Source organism: Heteronotia binoei, chromosome 3 (genome assembly GCF_032191835.1).
Source record: "Heteronotia binoei isolate CCM8104 ecotype False Entrance Well chromosome 3, APGP_CSIRO_Hbin_v1, whole genome shotgun sequence".
Lineage (NCBI taxonomy): Eukaryota > Metazoa > Chordata > Lepidosauria > Squamata > Gekkonidae > Heteronotia > Heteronotia binoei.
In genome coordinates this window covers 159,899,304-159,920,683 of record NC_083225.1, presented here as the reverse complement: position 1 = coordinate 159,920,683, position 21,380 = coordinate 159,899,304, and the positions used below count along the sequence as shown (strand labels likewise).

At 43.5% G+C, this 21,380-nt stretch overlaps 1 protein-coding gene across 2 annotated transcripts in view; it reads right to left on the bottom strand.

The window, feature by feature from the left end:
* Positions 1–21,380, bottom strand: part of SLC7A1 (solute carrier family 7 member 1) — a 48,073-nt gene that overhangs the window by 18,965 nt on the left and 7,728 nt on the right. Inside the window, exons 2-6 of one of the 2 annotated variants that reach the window (XM_060234731.1) lie at positions 18,255–18,413; positions 16,722–16,906; positions 13,842–13,953; positions 10,843–11,065; positions 6,551–6,690 (exon numbers count right to left, since the gene is read on the bottom strand). In XM_060234731.1, the coding sequence (XP_060090714.1) occupies positions 6,551–6,690; positions 10,843–11,065; positions 13,842–13,953; positions 16,722–16,906; positions 18,255–18,413 (819 nt within the window). Of the gene's footprint in view, positions 1–6,550; positions 6,691–10,842; positions 11,066–13,841; positions 13,967–16,721; positions 16,907–18,254; positions 18,414–21,380 lie in introns of both variants that reach the window. The other variant, XM_060234730.1, reaches the window with a different exon arrangement.

Sequence of the window (21,380 nt, the reverse complement as noted above, 5' to 3'; positions counted from 1 at the left end):
CACTGCACAAGTGTCTGGTGTGGGGGGGGGGGGGTTGAAGGGGGGGGTGTACAATCACAAACGCTGGAGTCTTGCTTTAAAAGAGTTATACAATTCTTCCTATGTTGCTAGATTATACAGGACACAAAACCTTTCCATGCTATGCTTCTCCCTGACACTACATCAAAAGATCTCTTAAATTCCAAGACAAATTTCTATCTACCAAGTTCTTAACAGGTTCAGTTCAGTTAATCCTCCAAAAGTCTTAATCATATAGACCACCTGAAACATATATGATTAAGACTTTTGGAGGATTAACTGAACAAAAGTCTTAATCATATAGACCACCTGAAACGGGGGGGTGGGGGGTGGGCTCCCTCTGGGTGTCCTGCCCCCCCCCCAGGGAAAGTGCATGTGCAATACATCGCCTCTCCTTTCCCGGTGTGAACGCTGCGTGGTCACTGTCTGGCTATGCCTGGCAGATGGTCACTGCAATGGCCTCTCCTACATTACTGCATCCATGGCAACACCTTCTCGCTGGTCCCCCCAGTTTTCACAGAGTTTGCCACGTCATGGTGCGACCGAATGTCCGGCGGTATAACCGGATGGGCAGGCTAGGCTCACCAACATTGCCAGCCAAGAGAAGGAAAACTCTAACATCAAGCCCGGGCAGACAGAGCTCGTTAATGTAACATCTACCACCTGGAGGACTCGCTGCCGTCGTCCTGGCTTACTGGGCCATGGCAGATGACCCCATGGTGAAAGGGTGGAGCCAGTACTGCGCACACTGCACTTCACCTAAAAATTCCTCTGCGCAGGCCTGAAGGGTATCCATATCCACAACCCACAACATACCAAGTCCTGCAGCGATGGGCAAGGGGTGAAACGGCAGGTGGAAGATGCCACTGGAAGCCGCAGTCCCAATCCTGCAGGTAGGCGGTTCAGGGTATTGGTCACCTGATGCTGACCCGGAGACGAAAGCATTTTTCGGCAGCACCCTGAACAACCAAGCAGCCTTATTTAGGGACAGCACTGCTTGCTCCGTATGGAGAGGGGCCTAGAAAAGGTGGCCTAAACAAAGCTCGTCTCCTCCCCCTCCCCCAATTGGCTAGCCGCGGTCAACGGGCATCCTTACTTGCGGTCGAAAAATAACAAAGAAAAGGCATGCACCAGCCTCACAAAGTGTGCAAAGACTAAAGCTTGCGTGTTGGAATGTCAGAACCATGCTTGACACAGTAGACAGTGGTCGCCCTGAACGACGCTCTGCTCTAGTTGCCCATGAACTTCTCAGGTTGAATATCAACATAGCAGCTCTCAGTGAGGTCCGTTTCCCTGGGGAAGGTAGTCTTCAAGAACACAGTGCTGGCTATACCCTCTACTGGTCGGGTAAGCCTTTCTGGCGTTGGCTTCATGGTCAGGAACTCCATTGCCTCTAAACTCGAAAACCTGCCAACAGATCACTCAGATCGCATCATGTCTATGCGCCTCCCACTTCAAAACAAGCAGCATGCAACACTCTTCAGTGTGTATGCCCCAACCCTTCAAGCAGATCCTGCAGAAAAGAACAAGTTCTATGCTGATCTACGCAACCTCGTACGGAAGACCCCTACAGAGGACAAGGTGATTATCCTTGGCGATTTCAATGCCAGAGTAGGTAAAGACTCAGAAGCCTGGAAAGGAGTACTTGGCAAACACGGCATTGGCAACACAACCCATCAATTTGGCTAAACCCATCAATTTGGCTAAAGTCAATAATGGAGTGTGAGTGTTCCAAATGACTAAATTCACGAGTTGCTTGGTTTTCTGTATCTTGTTGTTCGGAAGAAAGATAGAGTTCTTTCGTGTATCTATAATCCCCAAGTGTTCCAACCTTTGTGTTGGTTCTAGAGAGCTCTTGGCTATATTTATAAGAAAGCCGTGTTCCTGCAGACACTGCATAGTTGCTTGGACATCTGACAGAGCTTTCCGGTTGGACGCTGATCTGATCAGAAGGTCGTCTAGGTATGGATGAACATGGATCCCCTGTTGTCTGAGATGTGCCACAACATTTACCATCACCTTCGTGAATACCTTGGGGGCCATGGCTAGACCGAAGGGAAGCACTCTGAATTGAAAGTGTTCCCCACACAGAACCGAAGGAACCGGCAATGAGATAGCTGGATCGGAATGTGCAAATAAGCTTCCGTGAGATCCAGTGAGGTGAGGAACTCTCCTGGTTGTAAGACCTCTGTGATTGACTTCAGGGTCTCCATATGAAAGTGTCGGAGATAAATGAATCTGTTGAGAAACTTTAGATCGAGTATTGCTCTCCAGTCCCCGTTTTTCTTGGGAACCGTGAAGAATATTGAATAAACACCTCAACCCCTCTGATCTGTTGGAATGTGTTCTATGGCATTGATCTCTAAGAGATGTGTGATGGCCTTGTTCATTATAGATCTTTTTGTAGAGTTCTTCTGGACTGGGGACACCAGAAAACGTTCCAGTAGAATGCTTTTGAATTCTATTGCATACCCACATGATACGATTTCTAATGTCCAGCAATCTGTTTGGGAAGCCTCCCAAGCGTCTTGAAAATATTGAAGTCTTCCCCCTACCGGAGTTGAAATCCAGTCACGCCTTGTTGAATTTTGGCTCCTGGTCCTGCTTGTCTCTACGCTCTGAATTCTGCTTGTTGAATCTAGGATTATTGAACCCTTTTCTGAAAGGTTGTCTTGGTTGGTTCCAGGATGATCTCTTGTTATCTGCATAGGATCTTGATCTGGCCAATGTGTGTGAGGAATGAAAGGACTGAGAATAGAAGCTTCTTCTGTCAGTTCTGCAAATGTTCCTTGGCATGGCTTTCTTTTTGTCTTTGCTTTCCACTAAGATCTTATCTAAGGCACTACCCAAAGAGCTTTTCTCCTTGAAATGGATACGATATCACGTTTGGAATGGTTGTCTACAGGCCATGCTCTAAGCCAGATGCCTCTTCTGGCTAATGCCCCTGATGCCAGACTTCTGGAGCAGAAGGTGAGGGCATCTAGAGAAGCGTCGGCTGTGAACTCTGCTGCTTTAAGTAGTCTAGTGGTTCCCTCCATCAATTTCATATTATTTTCTGGTAGCAATTGAGAGTCTCCTAGCCCAGACTATGGCTGCTCTAGATACAATAGACGATGCAGTACATGCCTTAATTGCCATAGTTATCGCCTCGTGTGATCTTTTTAGGGCTAGGTCAATTTTCTTGTCCCAATTGTCTATAATGGAACAGTGCCCATCTTCTGACACCAAACCCGGATTTTGAAGAGCCATCACTGGTGTGTCCACTACTGGAACCTGCAACATTTCGTTTGCAAAAACAGGCAGATCATATAACTTTTTTACGAAGGCAGGAAACTGCCGATTAGAGTTAGGTTTTCCCCATTCAGCTTTTAATCATCTCTCAAAGAATTGTGGAAAAGGGAAAACCTTGGTAGTGGTGTGCGAGCCTGGGAAAAACTCCCTATCCCCAGTAGTTTTATTCCTGGGATTGGTATCGGTACTGGGATTCTCCTCCCCAGAGGCATCAGCTTTAAAGCAGCGGACTGCTCTGGGACACAGACATCCTCCACTTCCTCATCTGAAATAAAACTTTCCTGATCTTTGGATTGTGACTCCACATCTGACTGATTCTCCTCTGAATCTTCCTCCAACAATCTAGAGTTAGAAATCTCTTTTCTGGCTGCCTTAGTTGGCCAGTTGCACCCTCTGGAAAGATTTTTCTCTGCGCACCTTGAGGAGGAAGGAGGGGAAGGAGATCTGGATCCCACTGACCCCATGCCCATAGTCCCTGATTGACAGGCATTAAACATTTCTGCTCTAATTGTTTGCTGGAGCATAGTCATAAATTCAATAGAAAATGGCCCTTTAGGGTACAGTACATTACCACTTTGTTGTATTAGGGCTGGGTCGACCGTGGAGGCGTGATCCAATAGGGGTTGGCCTCCTGTATTGTTTCCCGCCGGGAGATTAGTAACCATCCCAAGGTGCAAAGCATAAAGCTCCTGGCACGCCAAAAATCCTCCTTCAAAATGGCTGCCATCAGATGCGAGCCTCTGGTGTGGAGGAACTTCAAGCCCTTCCATTGAAGCCCCTGGACGTTTCAGCCCGCAGTGACTAGATTCACTAAAACGTTGCCGGGAACCGCAGCAAGCTGGGAAGACATGCCGGTCCCGGGGTCCACTCCCACAGCCTCAGTACGACGACTTATGGAGGACGCGAATTCTAGGAACTCGTCCCTGAAATTTTCCATCCGCCACTCTTTGCCGCGCTCCGCAAGTGAAGGCAAGGGGGGGGGGGGGGAGTCAGCCACTTTAAAATCAGCCGTGCCGCTCTCCCAACTACTGTGAAGGTGTGAAGGCAGATGGAAAGTGAAAGTAGCTCAGTGTAACAGACTGGAATTTAAGAAGATTGTTAGAGGAGTAAGGTTGGGAAAAAAGGAAGAATTAGATTAGGAATAAAGAATAGGATTAAAATTGCTTCCTATCTTCTAGGAAGGAGGAGATCTGGGTGATCCAGGGTCAAGGAAGAGGAAGAAGAATTATTCTATTTTCTGCCTCCCTGACAAGATGGTGGAAAGCACCCAAGATGTCCTCCTGTACTCAGAGGGAGAATAACTGGGGCAGTTAGTATGCTTGAAGGCAAGAGGCAGCACAAATGCCTCCTGGGTACCTGAATTACTCCTTCCTAAAACCCTTGTTATGTGAAGAACGTTGCTGGGTCCCTTTGGCAACAATCATTCTAAGCCCTGCTTCATACAAAAAGGGGTCACAAGACTATGCTCCCTCTCCTTCTTTGCATGCTAGAATCTAACTGAAGAGATATCTTTGAAACAGATGGTAAAATACACTGGAAACGCAGAGTGTTATATACTTTTTGTGGTTTTTTTAAGCAACCAGCATAACTAGTGAAGAGTTCTACAGAACTTGAAAGCTTGTACACTGATTTTTCTTATTCTACTTAACCTACAATACACACACAAAATGCTCCCCCCTGCCCTATTGATGTGTTTATGAAACAAAGTCTGAAAACAAACACAGAAAGCTTTTTACATTTCATGCTCTAAACCACTGTGCCAATTTAGATTATGAACCTTGTTCATAATCTAGCAATGATTCACTGTGTAGAGAAAGCAAGCACAATATGAACAGGAAGAAGAATTTTACAATATCTTGCAGTGCCCAATTTGCACAATATTTATAGCTATCGTAAGTATCAGAAAGCCCTATTTGGAAAAGAATACAGGTGGATATAAACCATGACAGTTATTATGCATGTATGACTTTTGATTGTTAGGGAGAATGTGTGATGAAGCAAAAGGAGTAAAACATGCTGTTGTCTACAGACAGATCACAACCTCAGGAACTGAGACTGTTTACCTTAAGGGGAGACAGGATTTGACTGTTGGATCTCCTACAGTAAGGAGTAAAACTGAAATCCTGTTACAAGCAATGCCAGAAACAACTGGAGTAGCCATTATATTATGTGCCATGCCAAGATAATGATTTTTCTGTACTTCTTCAAGTTTATTGTTACAGTCAGTGACCAGCTTGTACAATCGAATCACATAAAACTTTTTGCATCAAAAACAGAATAAAACCAACAGTAGCATTCATAAAATTGGGTGCCTATGACTATTACAAAGAAATTGGATAAAAACATCCATAAAATTCATTTAAAATTTGGATGAAAGGTTAACAGTCAAATCAAGTTTAAAACAGTCATAGACCAGTCAAATTAGATACAAATAACTTAATAAAATACAATCAGGTAAAACAATAATCAGAATAAAACATACACAGTATGATATAATTTCCCTCCAGAACAGTAGTTAGGTTCCATAGCCAAGGCATTCAGTTGGATATTTCCCTTAGGAATTGCTTCCGGAGACTCATAGCTCGCGAAGCAAATTTTGCCACACATAAAGTGGTTCTTTTATTCCTATCCGCCAATAATTTGTCTAGCTGATGTCTAACATTTCTCCCAGGGACACTGGAACAGATCGGGAGTATATAGTCGGCCCTAATACACTGATATAATTTGCATTGGAATAATACATGTTCCCTGTCTTCCGGTTTCTTGTCCCCTGATTTTTCTGTAGTTGATAATAACTCAATAAAACCAAACAAATAGGTATAAAGATTATTTGCCAGGGGCACTAACGAAGAGAGATATCACAAGAATAAAACAGGATAGAATTAGGTACTCTGTCCTGCCTTCATTGGAAGAACGACGAGATGTAATATGCAGGTAAGAGTCAAGTTTTAAAATATTTCTCTCAGAATCAAGAATAGGGAATTATAAGTGGGGAGGGGGGTATTTAAAAAAAGATTGTTAGTATTCATATATAAGTTTCCATCAACTACCTCCTCAGGACTTAAGAGAGGCCCTTCTCCCCCCAAAAGGTGGCAGTACTGGTGAGTACTGCCACCAAAAAAAGCCCTGAATTTAACCAGTTGGCAAGCTGAAATCATATGCCAGGTATAGCTTACTGTGTGCTCTCTGTGGTTAAAACAGAGGTGGGACATTACTGTTTGAAGCATGGATCTGGTCTTACCTGCCACGGCTCCTGAAATTATTGTAGCAATCATTGGAGTTTTTGTCCTCTCATTGACCCGAGCCAAATACTTGAACAGGAGTCCATCTTCTGCCATGGCATAAATGACTCGAGGCATTGGAAACATGGATCCAAGCAGGCTAGCAAGAGACAAAGGCACAAGTTATTGTTAATACATTTCTTACATACCAATGCATCAAGAAATACAGCACAGAAACATTCCAGCTAAATGGCCTCCATCTCTACCTTAAAGAATGTACATTCTTTACAAAACGAAAATAATTTGCAGTACGGGCATCTAAAGTCAGGATGAGAAAGAGAAAGGAGAGAATGGAAGCTTTTGCTATCTATAGAAGTGAGACTTAGAAAACTCTCCTCCTCTCTCCCTCTATCACTAAAGCTGGAATTTCCAGCATTCAAATAGCCTCCACTCAACAGTTTTACAGACCAATCCTAAATAGTGATACACCCGTAAAGCATTCTCTGAGTGCATAGAGTTGCTCTGTTAACCATTCATTTTGAAAACCAGGTTTGCAACATTCTAAATAAGTGACTGGAGATCTCCTAGAATTGCAACTGATCTCCAGATGATCAGTGCATCTACAGGAAATGGCTGCTTTATACCCCACTGAAGTCCCTTCCCCTCCCAAAATTCCCACCCTCTCCTCCAGCTCCACTCCCAAAATCTCCAGGTACTTCCCAATCCAGAGCTGGCAACCCTATATCTCAATCAACATTTTAATCTGTTTTTCTGCCTAAAATGGAATTCCAGGTAGATGATGATGTTTATAAGTCCAGAAACTATAAAATAAAAGCATTAAATTTTACCCAAGACAGCGTCAGACATAACATTAAGATCAAGCTGAGCTGTAATACTACAGATACTCCAAGAATAAATACATGTTGTAAATCTGGGGATGGAGTCATACATGCCCTTTTTGAAGTAGAAGATTATTTGGGCTTCTAAAAATCCTGCATCTGAGGATGCTGGAAAAGAGAGCCTTTCACGGTGTTGTGTCTTTCTCTCACTAAGTCACGACACTGACCAAAGCAGCATATGGGGGGTACTCCGTTTCACATCAAGATCACATACCAAAGTGACAGCTGCCCTCCCCCCCCCCCACACCCACAAAAAAATGCCAGATGTTTTCTATGGGACCTGAGGCAACTGTCCTGATGGGGCAACTGACCTCCTGATCCACCCACAAATGAATGCCTGATGTTTCCTGTGGGGAAAACATCTATGGGACTGAGGGGCAAGTGTCCACTGGGAAACGGGGTGGAGAGGATGCTAGGATTGTCGCCAGGTGTATGATTGCTGTGGTTAAGGGATGTCCTGAAAAGAATGTTTAATTTTGGGGGGTGATGTGTGACCCCCTACCAGTATATGGTTCCTTAGGGGGCACTGTTTTTTGGTGGCATGGGAGGCTCCTCCACACACCCCCAACCAGAAAAACCCCCAAAGCTTGAAAACTCAAAAAAAAATTCCAGGGAGGGGGTGTGCAGGATGCTCTCTGTTGTCACAGGGCGTGTCCCACCGACATTTAAACACTCCAATGAGTGCCAGAGGGTTTTCCCATGGAGCTCCTTAAAATAGGGGAGACTACACACCCATCCTCCCCATGGCATGTGTTTGTTGCTTTTGGTTTCCCGACTCTACTGAACCATTATTTTATGAAGAAATTAACACTGTGGAGGCTGACGGGGTTCTGACTATGGAACAGTCTGTCCATAAAGATATGAACACCATGGAGACAGATAGGGAGAAAGCTGATGTTGGAGAGGAACCTATTTATGAGGAGATGAAGCATCTTTCATCCAAAATCAATGGCAAGGAGTCTGGACAAGATGAGGGAAAAGATGAAGCGGAGGAAGAATAAGAGGAATGGGTACAGTGTGCTCAGAATTGGAAAGAGGATGTAAGTAGCATGAAGGAAATGGGGATGTTGTTGATAGCAGAGGTCAGGAAAAATTTAGAATTGTGGGATTTTTTGCAGCTGGAGGATGAAGGATTGTATTGGAGACTTAATTGATCAAATTCTGGATTTGTCACATTGTAGAGTAGGAGCAGACGGCTGTAAATTTTGTAGAACAATAGCACATTGTCAAGAGGATAGTTGTGTGAAATACATAACAGGCAAGAAGACTGGACAGGATGAGGAAGAGAAGGTAGAGGAAGAACCAGTGTGTGATGAATATTACCTAGAAATGGTAATTAGCAAGGGGGGGGGAGGAATGGGGCATGGGAAAGATCCAAGGGGTGTGGGGGACAGAAAAACACAATGCTGTTTTATCTCTTGCAGAACCAATATGACAATATGGCATGGCACCAGTTTACAAAAATTGTGAAAGCTGCACATGAGAAAGTGAATCCTTCTTGTTTTGATTACTGTGAAGAAATAGCTTGATATCAAGAGCACAGTTGGATGATACAAGAAATATGGAGATGAGAGAAGACCGTTATGGATAGTGCAGCTGAAGTAATAAAAATAACGGCTGAGATAGGTGAAGAAAAGTGGTTGTCATATAATCAATTATTAAAAATACAAAGTGGCAAAATAGAACTGAAAACTGCTGAAGAGTTGAATCATAAATATGATTGGTTTCAAATGCAACAAATAAAGAGCTTGGTGGAGAATGATATTAAAACTGAAGGAATAAGGAAAGAGCAAACAGAATTGGAAAAAGTTCTGCTTGGAGACAATGATAAATTAATTTCAAAAGTATATAAATTACTTCTACAATGGTCTACAGAAGATGAAGTAGTGAAATCGCAAATGATTAAATGGGCAATTAATGTAAATAAAGAAATACAGATGGAAACAACACATCTATTTTTGAAAACTCTCCCATTGCAAACCACAAACCAGTGCAAAGCACAAAACACCCTTTGTAAAACCCCCCAATGGTAACCATTTTTTATTTTTTACTCACACTATTGCTTCCTCTCTCAACAAATAACTGGGGGCTGGCAAACCTAACATTCTCTCCACCCCATCCCCAATGGGGGCTGTTGTCCTCAGTCCCATAGAGATTTCCCACAGGAAACACCTGTCATTCATTTTGTGGGTGGATCAGCAGCCCCCCCCCGCCAAATCAGGGTAATTGCCTCAGTTCCCCCATAGGAAACATCGGGCATTCATTTGTGGGGGGGGGGGAGCTGTCACTGCTATGCGGTATTGATGTGGAGTACCCCCCCCCCAATATGCTGCTGACCAACAGAATGTTTCCAAAGGCCTGAGACCAGCCTTTAGGCAACTACACCCAATACCCCACAGAGCCTAAGAATTACAACTTTTCAAGCCCATCTGCACAGGATGGCAATGTAAATGATCTTTTAAGGGTGAGAAATAGTCTATATTTCCTATCTACCATTCCTAGTCCCCACTAATATATTTTGAGTTGTTGCTGGTGGTGTTTTCTTTGTAACTTAAACAATTGTTAGAAAAGTTGTCTTTATCCCCAACATCTTTCAAACAATTATATAAACTGAGAGGAGTAGACCATTTAACAATGTAACACATTTAAACTGGAACTGAAAATGAAGATCATGGGTGGTAGGGAGATGGACAATGTGATATCAGTCCTCTCCTGCCCTCAATTTCCACTTGCATTTGGAGTTCTCCTCACAATAGTTTAAATCCAATGGCCTGTTTTGCCATCTTTAAAAGCCAGAGGAAGTTTGAGAAAGGGGAAAGGAAAGGGGGGGTGTCATTCTCTGCAATTCCTCATGGGTTACCCACTTGATTTTTCATATCTGTTTATCAGTAAGAATCCATTTTTATATCCCACTTTTCAGTACCAAGTGTTTCTGAGGTAGCTTTCAAAATATTAACAGTCATCAGTACAACAGAGAGCAAACCACACAGGTTAAAAACAACAACAGAACAGCAGCTCAGTAGTTAGGGATCAAGAAACATCCTATGCAGCAGGATAATGAAGTCAGAGCACCCGAGCACCTTGAAACAACACAGATCCCATTTTAAATTTCTGGGCATTCTGGGGGAGGGTGTTCACCAACTCCCCCCTCCCATACTAGATCTTAGACCCCCACCCCTACTCCAACCCCACCCCCTGGGCAAGCAGCAGCATTCTGAGGGGCATTTGGGCTACAGAGGCTGGAGAATTCTATTTCTACAGATGAAAATCCTTCGTTTCAGGAAATGTTAGGTGGGATCCAAGTCAGAAAACCTGCTTAAGGCACACAACTCATAATGCACCCTAGGCCTCCTGCTTTAAAGCAGGACGTTAACATCTTCACTGACCAAGTCAAAGAAAGCAACAGCACTTACCTGGTAGAAAGAGCACACAGCGAGCCAACAGCCACTGCATAGTTTGCACCTTCCCATTTTACATACTTAAAAGCATTAGGTAAAGGGCTGTTCGTGTCTAGTAGGTAGTAAGGCATCATGAGGGTGAGAGCAGCTGACACACCAAAGTACGCAACAAAGCAGATCAGAAGTGAGGCCACAATTCCTATTGGAATTGCTTTCTGGGGGTTCTTGACTTCCTCTCCTGCAAAAAAACCCATCAGCACAGAAACTGTTATTGCAAAAAAATGTTTAGAAAGCAAGTTCCCTCCTAGGGAGGAAAAATACAAATCTTCACAGTCAGTGATGCCATGGGAGCTTAATTCTACTTGAATCATCAAAGTTTACAACTCAGTTGTAGCTAACTGAAATAATGGTTTATATTTGCCAAAAGCTAAATTTCTTCTTTCAAGTTTTTAGCATTTCAGTAAATCAGTTTGTATTTGTGCAAGATTTTTCTTTTACCTCCACCCTTTTTTGTTACTCTATTAAGATTTGGGACAGAAAGCAAAATTAGTTTTTTGCAACATTAAACTTTGAAATGGGATAAAATCCACATGGGATGGTACATGTATCCAAGGCTTTTTTTCTGCAGGAGCCCACAGGAGTGGAGCGCCACCTGGGTTGGCCAGGGCTTGGGCTGGCCCAACCCACCACGCAGCAGCCACGTACTCTCAGGCCAGACAATGTGGCCTAAATGCAAATGAGCTCCTGCTTAGGTTTTTCTACCAAAAAAAAGCACTGCATGTATACCTGCTAAACAAAATCAAGATTCTTTACCATCACCACCACCACAGTGTGGGGGGGAGGGTTTTTTTTATATGGTCAGCAGGAAAAACCACATAAGCATGATTACTTTCCACATGAAAAACTAATAATGTATAGCTAATTATCATAGCCAATGGCATGTAGTTACATTGTTAATAACTATGGCATTCTAGAATGTTACTCTAAATGTAAAATAGCTTGGTTCAAACATACCAGATATCAAACAAGTTACATGATTCAGCATAATGGAATTTGACTCTCTATTTTACTTGTTTCAATTTCTAAATACTGTAATTAGCATTTATTTCATTTTGAGTTTATCAACAAGTGTTCGAAGATTTTTAAAACCCTAGAAAAAGTAACCCTCATTCTTCTGTACAGAGACTGCAATCATTAAAACAAAGTGTTTCAAAGGAAATGCCCTGCAGGTGTCTATCCCGACCTAAAGGCTTCCAAACATACAACAATCAGTTTTCAAGTTTTGATTTCTTGATATATTTAATCAACTAGAACAGTGGCTCCCAACTTTTTTGGCACCAGGGTCCAGTTTCATGAAAGAGAATTTTTCCACAGACTGGGGGGGGGGGGGGCACTGGGGGTTTTGCAGCACTGGGGGTTTTGCTGCCCCAGGCTGCCCCCCAGCTTGTGCCACGTCGCTGCCCCCCATGGGGGTTTTTTAATGGGGGAAGACCGGTGCTGTTTCTGCCACCTCCCCACTATGTGGCCAGGTGGCAGAAGGCCAATCTGCCTCCCCCTCCCATTTAAAGACCCCTGCCGATCAGCTGATAGGCAGAGGTCTATAAATGAGGGACAGGCTAAGGTTGCAGCAGTGGTGCCACAGGACCCGGGTGGATGAAAGGGGTGGAAGGGCTGCTCTGCTTCAATCTAAGGCTGCCTCCCTGCCTCAGAGCGAGGTCGCACTGCCTCTTTCGTCCACCCGGATCCTGGGTGGATGGGGGTGGTGCACCGCCTCTGCCCAGTTGCTAGCAGTTGCAAGCAGGACATGGACCAATACCAGTCTGCGACCTGGTTGTTGGGGACCCCTAAACTAGAACATCTCAAAGGAGTCTCAGGGACGGCTCTTTCACTCACGTCTGATAATGCCATGACAGCTCCCTCCACCCACCCTGACTTACACTATAGGGGTTAGGTGTTACAATCTGGTGCTTTTTAGTAGCTTCATAAAGTCACAGTATGAGATCATCCATAATTTTGAGCTGGTTGTCATCAATATATGGGGAACACCTAGATCTCGTGTTTCATTAATCAAAACAGCTAGAATCACCTATCCCTGTTCTAAAATCAGTGCCTAAAAGCCACAGTTCAATGGATAAGCAAGAACAGCTGAGGAACACAAATCAGCAATATTAACTCATCACAACTAATATGATGGTAGGACATCAAGACATGGCATGCTCTGATGTCAATGTTGGAAAGCTCTTATGATATGAGCACAGTTAGTGTTGTGCTGGATAATTAAAACACTGGGTTGCTGCTGCAGACAAAGCTCACCAGAGGTCATTGATGCATGTAACTTGGTAGTGTCTGGTCACCACAAAAAAGATGTGGTAAGGAACATATACTGCTTTTCATCATATCCTGTGATTTTACCTTCAGGGACAGAGGCCACAGATCATTGTTTGAGCATTTGCTTTGAATGCTGAGGAAGATCCCAGGTTCAATCCCAGGTATCTCTAGCTAAACAGATTAGGTAGTGATGTGAAAGGCCTCTGAGACCCTGGAGAGCCGAAGCCAGTTAGACAACACTGACTTTGCCAGACCAAGGGTCTGGCTAAGTCTAAGGCATCTTCAGATATACCTTCCTTCATCTGGTGCTGGGGAAAGAGTTCCATGTGGACTTTTCACTGACATGTCAAATTACAACACGCAGCTTTAGTTAGTGGAGATTCCTTCACCCAGCAAAGCAAAAGCATTTGAACATGTTACCACCTGCAGCCAATGATTATTATCAATTCTGCTTAGTTATTACTTTCAGTCAACAGTTCTAGCTACTTTAATTCCCACATGCAATACTGCTGTCTATTTACAGGCATCTCATGGTGCAGGGCTAATGGGCTAATAATTCTGTTTTATTTCCCATTCTCCATTCTTATGGTTTAATGCTACCGTGAACAGCAGCATCCAAATAAGGCCCCCACATAGAATTCACAATGAAGAACTCTGTTTACTCGCTGTGAACACTGAGACCTTACCTGTGGTAGCAATGCAGTCAAATCCTACAAATGCATAAAAACAGGTAGCTGCCCCTGATAGTACTCCAGAGAAACCATAGGGCATGAATCCACCAGCACCATGTGGGATTTCCTCCTCAGTGGCACTAAAAACATCAAACAAGAGACCAGAGGGGATTTTGTTAGCAAGACATCACCAGTTCAAAGAATAACCTTGAAACCAGAGGTACATTTCACAGAGAAGAGGCTGACCTTCTCTCACTAGGCTGTTGTGATGTTATCATTTTCTCTCTAGAGACAGCATAGTATTTAGTATGCAGTTTGCTATTGGTTTAAGATCATAATCTTTCTTCAAAGAATCCTGGGAACTGTAGCTTGACAATCCTGAGAACTTTTGCTTCACCAAAAACTGCCATTTCTTTATAAAGCCACAAGATTCGTTTTTGGCTTCGCTGCGACAAAATAAGGTGGTTACCCCACTGGAGCATGACCATGTTCTGTTAAAGATCCATAGCCTCCATTTCAAATTACAGTTACAAAGTTATCTGGTACTGATTTATTGTTGTAACCTACACTGAAACCCTGTTATGGGGGGTGGGATGTAGGCCTTCAGCTGTTAAAAGCAAATGTTCCCACGGTTTCCTCCGAAGCAGAAACATAAAACAATCTTAAGTCTGTGGTGTAGATCTGCCTAAAGGCTTGGGGGCTACACACAAAGGGCATGCAGATTTGAAACCACAACAAAGCCCAGCATATTAAGGTTTTAATACTCTCAGTACACAGGAAATCCCACTGAATCTGTGGAAATTATTTTTTGAGAAGGCATCGCTCAAACAGGGCTTACATGCTTGAATCCTTGATTGTTTTCTGGAGATTTTTTCCTAAATATCCACAAAACTGTCAGATTTATTCAGGAATGGACTGGATAGTCAAAAGGTATTTTTAAAGCCCTTTTGATCTTTCCTTATTAAACCCTGCATAACTTTGTAAATCATATGGAAAGCTTCTGACAGCTGCTTGCCTCTCCAGCAGGTCAGCCCCAAATTAACACTGCAATCCTAAACAGAGTTACAACCTTCTAAGGCCACTGAAGGCAATGGACTTAGAAGGGCATAACTCTTCTTTAGACAGCTCAGAAAGAATTCCACCCTCCTCTTTTTTATCGTCACAACCTAGTGAGGTGTCACCCTGATGGGGGGGGGGGAGGAAAGAGAGAGAGAGAGAGATCCCTGCTCCTAGTCTAATGCTCTAACCACTTCACCACCATGACCCATGATGTTGCAGTATTGTTCTCAAAAATTAATTAAACTGCCCCCACCTAAAAAATTAACCTCCATGTTGAGAAGTTTCAGGTAGTCTCCACATGCTGGGCAGTGCGTAAACCAACCCCCAAGCTTGTTCCAATGGAACAACATGCACTTGGGAATGCTCCAACCATTCAGTAGATACACACATTGGAACATTATCTGCACATTTCTTTTGGAAAAGCTTTACATTTCATCCTTTTTTGTTTTGTTCAAAAGGCACAATTTTATTCAAACATCATAAGCATGTTAAAGTAACTCAACAGCTACTGACAGGCACAAATCCATTTATTTAGGGTTGGGCCATGCTCATCCAATAAATGAATTTGGAGTGAGCCTACTGTACATCCTGGAATGAACTTGCAAGACAACTCTTGGCTGCTATCACCGCTATTCACTAAAGCAAGTAAAATCTTTTCATGGCTCTTCTGGGCAGTTGGAAGAGAAGGGTTAGTGGGTCAAGAAAAGGAGCAAACAACAAAGGAAGGAGGTGCATCCACCCCCCTGAGCTCAGGGGCCAGCTCTTGGCAGTCAAATTCCAGAGAAATTGAGCTACAGGAAAAGTAATGCAGTAGCCAGTGGCCTGAGCCAGGACAGAGACAAAGGGCCCTCTGTATTACTTAGCAGGATTGCAAAAATCCTTCTCAGAGAGTGGTTTAGGAGGAGGTAAGAGGATTCCTTCTATGACTGGAAATATGGGGCAGATTTAGCAACAAAATCTTAAAGATTCCACCCCCCACTTGGGTTGGTATAAAGCCTTCCTCATTGTAAAAAGGAAGTTGTGTTAGTTCTGACAAAGTCTGATCTCATATTATTTTGTCATTTGTCTGCTGTTTATGAGTCTGCAGGCTTTGCATATAATTCAAAATAAATACCCCCTCCTATAACTTAGATTCAGCAGCTGGGATCCTGTACCTCTTCTCCATGGAGGCTTCTCTCCAGGTACTGCAAAGACCGTTCTCAGCAGCTAAACTTTATTCCTCTCGTGCTTAGGAACTTTGAGCTCACTGGAAAAAACCCACTGGAATTACACAAGTGGAACTGACTAGCGTGATAGAAGTGAGCTCTGCAGCAGAGGACTGCCTCTGCAGCACCTGGAGAGAAGCAAAGGTACAGGATCTGAGCCACTATGCCGCATTTTACTTTAACTGTAGACAGAACAAGCACTGAAGGATTCCTATCGTTTGTGGGCCACACTCGCTGTCTCTTTAGCAGTATATTGGGATGCTGGCTAAGCTCCAGCTAGACTGAGTTAAAATGGAGGCACTGTTTGTGTTAAACAGCACTGCCATGTGGGTTATGTGTATATGGCTTCCCAATTTCCAGAGGAGTGAAGGTTTTAGAAATGGTACTATCATCACAACAACTGGGATGTCCACTTGCTCTCCTATGCAGAGCTATCTGTACACAAATCAGGCTGCTGTATGCCCACAGTAACAGCCCATATGCTCACACTGGGGACACATCTAGTCTAAACATGTTTTACCAAATGGAACTAAATTAAGCAAAAACAACTTCTTAAGATGGAACTTACATAGCATGCATTAACACAAAGAACCCCACAACATAACATATATTAGAAAAAAAACATAAAAACTGGTACATACTTGTATGCATGTGAAGCATTTGTTGTATTATTCACATTGTCACCTGGGAGTTGCCAATTTTTTACTGACCCCTTCACAAATCCAGACACCATCACGAAGCCCAAGACAAGAACGTTGATGCAAGTGAACACTTTGTTAACCATTGCAGATTCTTTAACTCCAAAAGTTAAAAGTCCTTTAAAAATTGATCAGATAATTAGACATTTTGACTCCATCAAAAAAGAAAAAACAATGTATTTTATTATTTCTGCAAAAAAAAAAAAGTTTACTGACCCTTTCATCTGTTCAACTCACTGTGCCAATCTCCCCCCCCCCCCCCCCCAATTTGGGTGCCAAATAAGGCTACCAACAGTTCAGTAACATAGCATGTTCATAGCTTAGTGACAGAATATCTGCTCTGCATGCAGAAGGTCCTGGGTTCAATCCCTCATATCTCCAGTTAAAAGGATCAAGTAGCATGATGACATGAAAGACGTCCCACTGAAATCCTGAAGACCTCCTGCCTATCTGAGGAGACAATACTGGTCTTGGTAAGATAGTGGTCTCAGACTTGCTATGGGTTGCACTGATGTAGCATTCATGTAACAATTCATTTGGGTATTCGCAGCAATTTCTCTGCCATCACAGTTCCCTGCTTACAAACTTGACAGACCTAAAATGTGGGCACTTTCAACATATGGGCACATTACTGATGCAGAATGAGGAACTGCCTATTCAGGTTGAGGAAAAACAGCCCTGAGGTCCACACCTAAGATTACACCTTAATGGTCTGTAACCTTTGGAAAACCTGCAAAAAGTAGACTGAACCAGAATATGGCAGAGCTGCAATTTTGACTTCTCTGCAGACCATTTGTAAGACCAGCTCAACAAATGCCAAAATACACCGGGGGGGTTAAGTCTGCATAGATCTTGCATTTTTATAAAAATGGCATTCGGTTTCAAGTAAACATACTGCTGGCCTTCATTTCAGCATAACTTACATGCAGCTAAGGGGCTGGAAGGATTTTTTTGTTTTGTTTGAGAATTTTGCACTCATACATACATATTTTAATGTTTTGATTCTTCTAAAATAAACAGCCATCCAACAGGGTAGTTGCAATTCGGTCTTCTTTTTTCCACAACTTCCTGGCTGAGACATTATATGAACTGGCAGCTTATGAAGGTGAGTTACAAGCCTTAGTTCTTCTGCAGTGTCCATAGCTTTTCAGATTCCATTTCCCTAACAACTGTATAGTCCATTAATGGCATGGTATAAGCCGCTATTGCAGTTCTTTCCTCATTTTCCCTTCAGCATCTAGGACACAATTCTTATCAAAGCAATTACAAACAGGAGGTGGCCGCAGCAGCCTTAACTCTGCAGTTGCTCAACAAGTCAACCTGACACTTACAGCAAACAAAGCTTTTAAAACAAAAGCCAAAATAAATGAGAGTGTTCTTTCTTCCCACAAAAACAAACAAGAGGTCTGCAGAAGAACATTATTAGCCAGAGAAGCTTCAAAAACATGATCTTGTCTCTTTCTTACCTGTTAAGATTAAGATAATGAAAACAGAAAAGATGTCTGGATAGTCTGCTAGCACTCCAGGAGCGTTCATAGACATGTGGTTACGAAAGAAAGTCTCAAGATGTTTGCCTATAAGTTCATCAAATGTTGCACTCCATGCTCTGGCCACGCTTGACGTACCTGTCAGAGAACGAAAAAATGAGAACCTGCAATAGCGTGCTTGTTCAATTGAGCACGCTGGAAAAAGAGGGAGGATTGAATGGAGAATGGTCTTTGGGTGCACTGAATCTGGACACCCCCAAAGCATCTAGAGCAGTGTTTCCCATTTGCAGGGTCATGACCCAGTACCGGGCCATGGAAGCCTCACTACCGGGTCACAAGAAAAGCCACAGCTAGCCCCGCCCCCAGCAAAGCATGACCTCTGCTCTGCTTCCTTCCTTCCGCCATCTCTCTGTTGTGCAGAAAAAAGCTAGCCTTGAAGACTGACACAGGCTGCAAAGTCTGCTCTCCATTTGGCTTCCTTCCTTCCACCATCAATCCACCAAATTCACAACATAGGGCTGAAGTATGCAGCTGGATTTTCTTTCTTACTTTTTCAGACCCAAGTACTGTGCAATCGTATGCAGAGTTAATCCAATCTGAGTCCAGTGAAATCATTGCATAGGACTACACTTGAAGTGGGCCAGAAGACACTCTCTCTCACTATATTCATTAGTTCAAACACTTCATAAGAGTATACCACAGCCACAAAGCTTTCTTAATATGAAAGTGTGAACACTAGTTTCCCTATTTCCTTGGGCTCTCAAAAATATTAATAACTGGAATTTCAGCAACAGCATGATAAGTTAGTATTTCTGGGTCCCATACCACAATAATGGAAATAGGGAAGCTACATGGGACACAGCCAAAGAAGTGGTTACTTCCCTTATCACTGCTATGGATTCCCCAGGAAGTATGAAAGCAGCCACTTGTGACAAAAAAGCATTTCCTTTATACATGAATGGTCTAATCATATCCATGATTACCCTGACATAAACCCACTGAAATAATTTGGTTACTCTGCATAGGACTGAACTGAAAGCCATACATAAATTCAACTCCCCAGTCACCACAATAGCAGGGTAACCCATTTCTCTGTTGTATAAAAGCCATAATCCAAGGAAATGTAGATTTCAAAGTTATGACCAATCACCCTTGTCTGTCCTTGTCTTTTTGAAGTGTTCATCAAATATAAATGAACCACACTTGCCAACTGTTTGCCCTGCACTTAGTTTAATAGCCCTTTGAAGTGTTAAACCCCATCAACTAGACTTTTTGATCTCAGCAAGAACTTCAACTGGAGGATCCTTTGTATTCACTATTGACATATTAAGTGCACTCTAGCAAAGAATATTCTTGCTGCCAACTTAATCACTGGAGCCTTACTAGCTGATCCTAAATTTGGATCTTATATTAGTTTAGACTTTCTGGCAGTTTTTTGACCAGGGCCCCAAAAGCTAATTTCCTATAATCCCATTTGAAAAAGCAAGAATCTTCTCTCTAGCTTGGCCTCTCTTGTTGAGGGGAATCATTGCTCACTTATAAGAGGTATATTTATATCTGCTTAATTACTGTATTTATTTGAAAAGAAGATGACCCTGAATGTAAATAGCCACTCCTACTAATGTTATACACAACTTTTTAAATTATTGTACATAACTGTAACTGGCATGCTAATTTAAGACATCACCATCTTTTTTATGGCATACCTGAAAAAACCCTAGTCTTGCATTTGAGTAAGTATTTAAAGGTGTATGCCTGGCTTGCCACTAACATCCACATAATCCTATGCATAAAATTGTAGCATTATTATACCATTGTCCCCTTCTCCCTCAGAGGTTGTCGGACATCTCTGTGGGTTATTCCTACTATTCCTTCAGGGAGGCAGGAACACTTTTTTCAACTTCCTGTTGGCGCCTTCGGAATAACCCCGCCCTCAGTTTTGTTCCTGCCTCTACAGGGAGCAGCAGCACAAGGCTAGGCTCAGCCTTTTTTTCTCTGTTTCTTCTTCTCAATTTCCATTCCATATCCTTTCCTTTCCATATCTACTTATCCCTCCTTTTCCTTCTGCCTTTGCTGATCAAAGACTACCGAGGAAACTTGTTCTGGGTCGTTTTAGAATGGCCTGTAGTAGGGACGGTTTCCTATCGGACGAGGAGGGAGAGTCGCGCGCCGCGCTTCTAGCAGCGCCGACTCACGTCGAAGGAGCCGACCTGCCTTTGCGGCTTGTTCGCGCCCTTCCTGACGCGGCCGCAGACGAGCCAGCTGCGAGCGCCAAGAAACGGCGCGTAATGAAGGCCCAGGCTACGTCCCTCGGGGCGGCAGCAAGCAGCGGCGGCCATTTTGGAAGTGCGGAGCGTAGCTCTCAGACCTTCCAACCCCCAGGAGCAGGCACTCCGGAGACTCGGAACTACCTGCAACCGCGCATCGAAGGCTTCCAGGACGGGGGTAATGTACAAATGGGCAACCCTCTGAACCCAGAGGCTATGCTTTTTATTAGAAGAGCTATGCAGGAGGAAATGGGCTCTTTTTGCGCCCGGCTGGGGCTTCTCCCTCAAGGATCAACCTTTCCTGCAGACCCTCCCCGCTCTTTCTCCTGGCCCACTAAGGCAGCGCGAAAGGCCCCAGTGCAGTCTTCCCAATCCTCGAGACTATGGCATCTGACTCTGACCAGGAAGACAGGGAAGAGGGGGAATGTTTCTCTGAGGAGGAACAGGAGGAGGTTAAAATTCCTGAACAGGCTAGTCGTTTCTTCCATCAGGAAGATTACCAGTTTCTTCTAGCCAAAACGCTTTCAGCCTTAGAAATTGAGGAGGGCCCTATTGATGAGGAAGTCAAGGTAGCTAAATCTAAGAAGTTTAAGTCAAGAACCAGTGGTAATTCTGAGTTCTTGCCCAGGGGGGAAGCTTCTGAACAAGTCTTCCCTTTTCCAGAATACTTTGAAAAGCAGGTTAGAGCAGAATGGGAAAAGCCAGCTTCCCTTAAGCAGTTTCCTCACTTAGTAAAGAAGTTATATGCACTGCCTGCCTATACCAATGAGTTGTTACAAGCTCCAACTGTGGACGGCCCAGTAGCAGCTCTACAGTCTTCGGGACTGGTTTCAGAGGA